Here is a 10000-nt window from a genome sequence, read left to right on the forward strand (position 1 = left end):
GGAGGTGCCCGTGTTGGGGAAAAAGGCTATTATGTTGCACCCACAGTGTTTGCTGATGTGCAGGATAACATGCGTATTGCTACAGAAGAAGTAAGTCTTAGAAGTCTACAGCTTTGAGAAGTTTTATGCTAACACTTTTGCATTAATATTACTTATATATTGCTCAAAATTCTAAGGAATCTTGTATATAGATTTTTTAAGGGCTGTAGCCATGGGGTGTCTACAACCTCATCCTCAAGGAAAATGGAAAAGGTGCTCAAACAAAAACAAAAATTGGTACAAATTAGCCTTGATAAATCTGATTTATATTTATATATATTTTTTGTACCTCCATTCTTCAGATTCTTTATACAACATTTTTTAAATAATGGTGCATGACATTGGTAATGTCAGATGTATTCAGGGATTAGATTTCCTTAAGTAGGAGCACAAATACAAGATCAGGTATTCATGTAATTGTTTGAAAATAATGAGGAGACTATATTTATTATCAAAAGTGTAAGGAGAATAACTGCTGATTCTTTATATCTACTCTTACTTTCTCAGATTTTTGGACCTGTACAACAGATTATGAAGTTTAGTGATGTTAATGAGGTGATTGAACGTGCAAATAATACTACTTATGGCCTAGCAGCATCTGTATTCACAAAGGATTTGGACAAGGCAAATATGTTTGCTCAGGGACTGCGTGCAGGAACAGTATGGTAAGAGTTATTAGTAGTTAGTTATTTGATTTATCCAACATTGGAATGCAAAAATAATTGCTTTGGTATTGAAATAGATATATATTATTCGTCTGTAAATGCATACTTTGCATTTCTCAGAGGAACAAATAAACAAACAAAAGAACAAGCCTTTAAGTGACAGGGAGGCACTTCCAGACATGCTATTAACTTTTCATCTTAGTTTGACAAATATAAGAATGGGAATTATATTATTTTTTCCCAAGGATTCCTCCTTTCTGGACCTGGTACATGGTAAACTTGCTTTCATTTGCCAAGATCTTAATATACATGGAGTTCCCAAACTCTGGTTTGAAGATCAGTGCCATACTGCAACCTTTGGTAACTTGCAGAATTGCAAAAATTACAAATGGCTCCCTTTAAGCTCTAAAGTATCATAACTTCAGGTTTCATGATTTTAATAGAAATTTAAATACTCATCACCTTTTCAGGATCAATTGCTATGATGTTCTGAATGCTCAGACTCCATTCGGAGGATACAAGATGTCAGGACAGGGGAGGGAAAACTCTGAGTATGCACTGCAGAACTACACTGAAGTGAAGTGTGTCATTACCAAGCTGCCTGTCAAAAATGCCTAAGGTACAAATAAGATGGAGAAACAGGAACAGTGAGCAATAGTGCTGAAAAAAAAAGGATAAAAATATTCTGATTCAGTGGTATACAGTGTATGTATTGACCTATTGATTCAGGGAAAATGTTTCTGTATTCAGTATTGTGTTCTTCATAGTTCATTTGTTGATTATTTTATAGTTTTCAATAATTTATGCATTAATATCTGTACATGAGGCCAAAAGATTTTGTCAAACAAAATAGATTCATAAAACTTTACATCTAGATATTATTTCATATTAGATAGCAAATTGGTTAACAGCAAACAGAGTTTCAATGATTCTGCTGCTTTTTAAGATTGTTGACATATGCATATATATATATTTTTGCAAGAGAGCCAGCTTGATTTGAAAATTACCTTTGAGCAGTATCATGATTGTTGAGCTGATCTCGCTGATTTTTCAGTGACAAAGGCAATGTTGATTGTTTGGAATAAAATACAAGAAAACATGATTTAATTTAATATCCTACATAATTAATTTATAGATTATTGAAATGTGCTGCAAATACTGTATTCAGGTAGGGTACTCTACATAAAAGTTTTAATGTACTGCTGACTGTTATATTAATTTCTGTATTAGAGGGTCCCTCTCCCTATGGTTGTTGTAGAGGACGAGAAGCAAAGATGATTCCAGATGTGTTTGGTAACTGTTCAACCTAAGAAGTGCCTAAATGAAAACAACCCTTTTGAGTCTTATACATACTGGAAGTGCAAATCCGGATTGGGGATGATGTGCATTGGTCTGCAGGTCCTCGGTAATCTATGAAAGGTAGACCATATTCCTGTCTTCTATACAAGGTGACAAAAATCAAACTATGCTTCTTGGCCTTTGCTTCAAGTAAAATCCCTGAAAAGGTGAAAGGCCAGTGCACTCTAATAAATGCCAAAAATTGGACAAACCTCATTACAATGCTACGATAAAGATACGGAAAAGTTTACTCTAGTTGTAGCGTTGGTGCTCACAGTGCCACTACATGCACTGGAACCCCCCACAAGTGTGCCTATTATTGAGATCCTCATCAAGCCATTAGTATACATGAAAGAGCATTATGTTCGTAACTGAGGTTTGATATGCAAACTCAATTCATATGCAACTAACAAGAAATTGTTGAACCCAAAAATATTGTAAATAACCCTATTAACAAAAAGAAACTGAATCGGCAAAAATATCACGAGGATGATGATGCCAAATCAGTCTAGATCATATTGTGTCCAGGCAACTCTTGATAGGATTGTTGCTCTTGGTGTCTTCCACAGAACAGGTATTTTTTTCTGGGCGTCTCCCTAGCGGTGGGGAGCAAGGGACACGAGGATTTGCCGCCTTTCCTCGTCAAAAGGATAAAAAGACTGGTGGGTAAGGTACTTTCAAACTCCATAACTTAATTCATGAGTTCTCCATAATGCAGCAGAACTCCCAAAAATACCTCAAATTATTGGTCTCTTCCTATGTTTCTGATATAGTTATCCGGGATGCCAAACGGACTATGTCCGGGTTATTGTCCATCTGATGATATATTAATCTATGATGAGCTCCATTCCCTCCAGGATAGTCTGTTACAAAATCAGTTAATGTTATTGCTTATTCATGCGTTATGTTCCTTCTGAAAGATAATAGGCTGATAGGGCTGGCCAATAATACGAGTAATATAAGCTCTATTATCTTCATCAATAACACCATCGATGACTGGTTAGAAAGCGATAATCTTCCTGTTCACTTCAAGTATACCTACGGTACTGTCAGAATTATCGTAGAAAAGCAGGTAGAGTCGCCTTGTTGGAGAAACCATTGATGATAAAGCATCACAACGAGTAGGTTTTCTGCACGAACTGTGGGTGCAGTGCCTTCCTCAATGACCGCCATACACGACAGACACCATCGCCCTAGTAATACGGTCAACGAACTCATTAACACAGGCCTCCTGAATCACCTTCATCTGCTCTACGACGGAGCTACTAGCCCCCGCCCTCCGGATTCTGTTCTTACCACGACAGGAGGCGCCTCCACGGCCCCACCAACATCAAAACACGTCGTCAAGGAAACACGATCCCTTCCTACAACCGCGCCATACCATTCAAGCAGCCAGTCACCGCTTCTCGTCGACGTCGCTAACCACAAGCTCCTTGACGTGACCACTTTCCAGGCGACCTTCCTCGGCTACATCAACCACTGCTCTGTGAGAGCGGACGACCGCTATGGGTTACTCCATCAAGAGTTTCCCGAAGCCTTCCGACTTGAACTCCGTTAGCAATCCGGTCGGGCCGCCTAACACGTTCAAATACCTATCTCATGTTAAGCTTCATCAGCCATGCAAGCCTTTGCTGAAATGGAGTGCATGGGCCTAAGGAGGCAAAAAGCCTTGATCCCATCGGCATCTCGTTAAGAAATCTGGCGGAACCTGAAGACCTTGTGGTTACTACCGACACCTGAACTTCATCACCGAGCTTGACTACTACCTTCTTCAAAACATGGCTTATCTCACTTCAAACCTACGGGGCAATTTATTTCCAAATTTAACCTCTTGAAGGGTTACTTCCAAGTCCCTGTGCACATTCGGCCTCCGTAGCTCAGGGGGCAACCTTTCAGCGGCTAATGGACGGTATCCCCAGCAGCCTACCCTACTGTGCCTGCTACGTGGACATCCTAATCTTCTCAAGCAACGCCACCGAACACCTCAAGCACATCCAGAATGTGCGGCAACTGACTAACCGTGCGTTACGATGAGTGTCTTTTCGGCGTTTCCATTGTTGAATTCCTCGGACACGAGATAGCCGCCGGCACCCGTCCCTTCCTTCCAAAGTGGAGGCAGTTAAGAATTTCCCGATGCCCACCACCATCAAGTACCTTCAAGAATTCGTAGGTATGGTCAACTACTACCAGGCATCACCAACACGATGGGACCCCTCTACAACGCCCTTGCCGGGAAGCTAAGGCGCCAACTTAACCATCCTCACGGCCCAAGACTGATGACGCCTGGTCTGCCCAGCTACAACGCCAGCTCTCCAGCATTGCCGTATTCAATTGCTTTATGGAATACGTGCTGGGAAAAATAAATCCAGTTGCCGACGCCCTCTCCCGAATTGAAATCAACGCCGTGAACCTTGAGATTAAAGACGAGGACCTATCCACCGCCCAAGAGAAGGATCCCAAGACGGCCGCCTATCGCACATCCATCTCTGGCCGAACCCGTCCCATCATCGCCAAGAAGTTTCGCTGCAAGGTATGGCCTTCACAAGCTCATAATGCTGAAATTCGCATGACATGTTCGCCACTGGGTCCGATATCGCACCGCCTGTCAGAAATCCAGCCGCCACACCAGATTTCCACACCAAAATTTCCACAGCCTAAGCGCCGGTTCGGCCACCTTCATGTTGACATCGTTGGCCCCTACCACCGTCGGACGGCGCTCAGTAACTGTTCACTGCCACCTAACGAACCACCGAACCACCACCCAGGACTACGTTGAAGCCCTCCTGAATAGTTGGATCAACCGAGGTCCTACCTTCATTGGGGGGGAGGGGGGAGGGGGGTGATGGGACCATCGTTCACCGCACCACAGTACACAAACAGGTAGCCAAAGGGATGGTCAAATTTACCCATCGCGCGTTGAAGGAAACCCTGATGTCCCTCTGCACCGGGCCTGATTGGAAAGCTCAACTCCCTGGGTCCTCCTCGGCATGCGCACTTCATGTACAATGGCCAAACTGCAATAGTATATTTGCATACACCGCATATTCAAACTTGAGGAATTATTTCATGAAAATCTAAATCTCACGCCTTCATATTTACTAATGAAAAAAGTGGAAACTAATTACTTTTTTAAAGAAACAGCTTTGCGATCTTATCTAGATTGAAAAAAATGAATGGATTCATTGGTTTAGTGATCCTGGCTGACTGCGTTATGCCACTGGACGATAGACCATAAATCCCACAAACAAACAAACCCTCATCAGCGATCTGATCACTCGGGGTTTGATTTTTACCTTTGGGCTGACTATCCCTTCTTTCCGAATGTTGGCTAAGTCCTCTCGTCTTGCTACGGGGTTTATTTCCCTGAAAGTAACTGTCAACACCTTTTAAGTGAGAGGAGACGTATTTTGCATCTGCTTATATGATATAGATAAAAAAGTATGAAATAACATAACATTTACCTTCTTTTCTTTATAGCATTCGGAAATAACCTACTCGAGTATCCTGCGTAGGGTACTCTTTACTCTATTTCATTCCTTACTGACATGCGTATACACTTGGACATCTCATATTTTATTCAATCTGCCTGCTTGGAGGATGTCTAGGCTCCTACACTCTTATAATAACTTGAGCGTCGTTAAAGGCTGGAACTAATATCTGCAGGGGCCAGTCGGGGGGCCGGTGCCCTCTCCTCGCACCCCCCCCTCCCTTCCGGGTTGGGGCTGTAGAGGCAGCATTGATACCCAACCTTTATAATCCCCAACGAAGGATTTGGACTCCAGGGGTTAAGGCCTGAGTGCCAGGAGTAACTTACAGGCCAGTGGATAGCGAGGCGCTGTCTGGGGAAGGAAATAGGGGAGGACTAGGCTTTTCACTGCTATCAGGGGCTTTCCTTACTTCTGAGAAACTGGGCTCTGGCATAAGGAAGACTGAGGACTGGATACTGCCTACCTGTTCCTGCAGAACGGCACATGATCAGGGACCACAGGGAAGAGAGGACGGCCACCATTCCTTGAAGCCGGAGAGAAGGCTCCCTGGGGCCTTCTGGGGCCACCAAAGAGGGAATCAAGCTCCACCCCTCTCGAAGTCTCCAATGACATTCCCATCCTCCTCCAAAGAGGAACATACCCTCTTGGTGCGCATGGGAGGAGGGGAAGGCGAGAAACATGTCTTCACTTTGGCAGCCTAGCCTGAGCGCCGGAAGGCCTCCAACCACACCAAGACCTCTGGAGAAGGCGTGAAACCCGAGCGAATTAAGGAAGGCAAAGGTTTATGTGCTGGTGCTAGTTCCTATACCATACGCTTGTGGTACCAACTTCGGTTAGACGCACTATCAGCTACTGCTTGATTCTGACAATCATTTTTTTTCGCCCTTTAGCTCTTTCCATAACCTTTTGAAGGAATTCAGGCGTTCCCACTGATACCACAAGTCCATGATTTCGCAGGATTTGAGACCTAAAGGTATAATCATTGCTAGGGAACTTTTCGTGAAGCTGGAGAACTAAGTACTTGTCTATATCGTTCGGTACTTTACGTGGTTCATGTTGCCCATGAGGATCCTTCATCGGGATGTTCCAATGTTGTAGATGACAGACCAAATCATCCTCATCGCGATGATTACTTGACTGTGGCCCTATGACATTTGGATGGACGCTTTCTAAAGGCGTCCTCACAAACTTGCGTTTGCTCTCAAGGAGTTGCATCCTATCAAAGAAGCATACTTAAGTTTGGCAAAATATCTTGTATATATTTTTTTCTCTCTATTTGCTGCATGGAATTGACAAATTTTCATATTTATGACAACGTAAACGTTGTATCAATATTTTCCCTATTTCAAACGTAAGTTGTCTAACATTAATGAATGTTTGCCCAAGACAGACGTTTCTTCTTTATTGTCTCTGTCGAAAGGTCTCAATCAGTACTGGGATTACACTGCATTCCGAAATCACTCCATTCATATGCCAAATCCTTAGATGATGCTGATCTTTGATTTTTACACATTACAACCAACATGCTGTCTTGCTTTGGAGTTGAAACACGTTCCTATCCACACTTTCCAACAGGCTGAGGAGATAAACGTTGACGATTTGTCAGTCTTCTTGTTATTATATACACTATTCCTTCATATTCCCAATTTATTTGTAATTTCATTGCAACTTCAGGGGTATCATTAAGAGGTATCACTCACTCACTCCTCTTTCTCGCCCTGTGTGCATTCCCCCTTCCTTCTTTTTTATCCACCAACCTGCAGGTGCATCTGCCACGTGTTTGTATTTTGAAACCTTGACCGAAATGGCTACTTAGATCGACTCCCATGGAATTAAACGTCCGATATTTTGGGTTAAGGAAAAAACAATCTTAGCTTATATTTCTGGTCGCAACCGTGTGCGTTTGACCCGACTGCCGAAATTCCTTTACTAGTTGTAGAGTGAAAACGTCCACTTTACCGTTTTTCCCATGTTCAAATCTCTACTGGATCCCATGATGGCAATATTACACAATCATGCATGGTATTTAATATGAATATGGGTGAAGTAGTGAGGGAGGTAACTAATTGGTTTTACAAAATGCTAGTAGCACAGAAGTTACAGAAACTAGTGTAGAGTGTGTAGGAGACAGTGGCTTAGCGCCAGGAGGCTTACAAGGTCCTCCAATTCCTTGCATAAAAAATAAAGAATCTATAATGTAAATCATAACTGTTCTGCTGGTTTGTAGAAATTGTAGAATAAATTGTCATGAATGCATATAGTGATGGTTATCTTTTGAAACATTTGAAGGTCAGTAGGGCCCCGGGCATTGTTCTTGAAACAGGACCATAAATATTTAGTTACATTACTGGTGAGAGACAGTGGTTGCAATTAGATGAGAGCAAATGTAGAATGATGTGGTTCACAAAAAAGATGGAAGAAGGTGGACTTTAAAGCTAAATGGGGAGGTACTAGAAAACGTGAAAATACCAAGGTTCTTGTGTTAAACAATAGGAGTAAGGAGAATAAAGTAAAATGTGGGGATAGAGAGGCTGGAAGGGCTATAGAGGTATGATGAAAAGATTGTTCAGGCACAGCGAGATCTACGTGATCCTATAAGGACTATAGTTAATGTTCATTGGTGGAAAGAGTTTGAGAAGTTTGTTTTGGCCTTATATTCAGATTTAAGTATTTTGTAAATTACTCTGATTTTTCTTTGCAATAGTATCAGGCAATTAGTGGTATTCTCTGGATAACAGTTGTATTTTTACTCACAAGCCTTTTGGAATGAGCCTTTGCAAATGCAATTGCATTGCAATAGACAGCATGACATGAGTCAGGTCAACACTAGGACGGATGCTGATTGATCAAAGGTACAGAATTTCCAAAATTTGCAAGGGGATATCTGTGTTGACACTTTCAAAAGGAAAACCATTGTTGGTAATAACTTATTGTTCTTTATGAATGTCATGATACTATATGTATAATAACAAATTTCTGTAAAATCTTATTTGAGAAGAAATGTATTTGATACAAAAGTATCACACATGACATGGTAGAAATTAAGTACTTTTTTGGCTTTCCCCTTTTCATTATATACCAAAGACCACAAGTGAGATCAATCATTTTGCATATTATCGAATATGTCACTTTCTCTATATATTTTCCTTTTATCATTGTCATTCATGTTTATCTTTACATTTGGTATAACTTATCATCACATATCAAATGCTGTCCATGTTTGTTTATCTTGCCCATCTGATCCTTGGTATATTAAATAATTAGCCAAAAGTTTGTTTACAGGATTATTTAACACAATGATTTAGTACAATAATATTGTCTTTTTCCTTTTGATAACATATCTCTTTTGAAAAGGAAATCTTATAATGCTATAGACTCATCAACATTGTTTTGATACACACGTTAGTATACCTGGAAGCTTTTACAGCAGGAACTGGAATCGGCTTACTTAGCATTCTTTAAAAATATATACCATCAGCCTCAACTGAATTGATGGCCATGTAAGGTCACCAAAGTAGGACTTCATAATATCAATGAATAAAACTGTTAATGTTTTGAAAGCTCTAGCTGCACTACACCCTCCTACTTACTTGGGTCAGGTAAAATCTAGATCTATAGCATTTTTTCTGTTTTAAGGCCCAAAAATAAACTTACTATGGTTTTTTACTGCCTTCAAACCTTTAAAAAAAATTCTATCATTTCTTGATTTGTGGCAAGAGAAACTCTCTATGCTAAAGGCCTTAATTGTCCTTATCATATCATATTTTTTTCACATCTTTACTAAGCCATAATGTCTTTTTATCTCATACATTTATAGGTTAAATACAGTAATTCATTTCCAAACTTTTATTAAAAAATCTAAATAATTGCACTTGTAATAAATACATTTTATGATTAGAATATCAATAACAAATAATTTTCCCATTCCCAGGCAACAGCAGACTAAACAAAAGAAGAGAATCAGTCCATCAAATATCATGTTGAACTTTTACAACTAAATGAAGTAATTAAATGAACAACCATGAAAACATCAGATTAAAGAATAATTTCATTCTTGTAGCTGCGTGGAAGATCCTTGTATGGCAGAACAATGGAGTTGAGCACAATCACCTCAGATGGCACAGACACATTGCACCCTATAAAGAAAGAAAGAGAAACATACATATAGCACTGATCAGACTCTAGTCAATCCAAGTTAAAATATGATGTGTGTATAAAACATTTAAATAACATACAGGTAGAACATCAAATACATAACTTTTGATTTCTGAGTCTGTACAATTGAAATCAACTTGACAAGAGACTACTGGCATGGGCAGAAGCTCCATACAAGGCTATGAGTAAGATCCATAAAATATCTCAGGCATGAAATGAATATGATCATAAATATGTCACACGCACAAACACGCACACGCACGCACACACAGACGGACATAAACATTCACACGCGCACACACACATGTACACGCA

General features: G+C 40.5%; 2 protein-coding genes across 4 annotated transcripts in view; one reads left to right on the plus strand and one right to left on the minus strand.

Moving 5' to 3' along the window:
• Window positions 1-1803, plus strand: part of Aldh (Aldehyde dehydrogenase) — a 3844-nt gene extending 2041 nt beyond the window's left edge. Inside the window, exons 5-7 of the mRNA XM_086550735.1 lie at window positions 1-90; window positions 547-704; window positions 1175-1803. The exon at window positions 1-90 is cut by the window's left edge and continues 75 nt beyond it. Coding sequence (XP_086406861.1) covers window positions 1-90; window positions 547-704; window positions 1175-1322 — 396 coding nt within the window. The 3' untranslated portion in view covers window positions 1323-1803. The remainder of the gene's footprint in view (window positions 91-546; window positions 705-1174) is intronic.
• Window positions 1804-9361: 7558 nt separating this feature from the next.
• The window catches only part of Gmppa (GDP-mannose pyrophosphorylase A), a 19917-nt gene continuing 19278 nt past the window's right edge, over window positions 9362-10000 (minus strand). For all 3 annotated transcript variants that reach the window (XM_043023944.2, XM_043023946.2, XM_043023945.2), the window contains one exon: window positions 9362-9666. In XM_043023944.2, the coding sequence (XP_042879878.1) occupies window positions 9566-9666 (101 nt within the window). In that variant the 3' untranslated portion in view covers window positions 9362-9565. The remainder of the gene's footprint in view (window positions 9667-10000) is intronic.

Source organism: Penaeus japonicus, unplaced genomic scaffold, assembly GCF_977035675.1.
Source record: "Penaeus japonicus unplaced genomic scaffold, GWHDUDI00000001_assembly GWHDUDI00000024, whole genome shotgun sequence".
Lineage (NCBI taxonomy): Eukaryota > Metazoa > Arthropoda > Malacostraca > Decapoda > Penaeidae > Penaeus > Penaeus japonicus.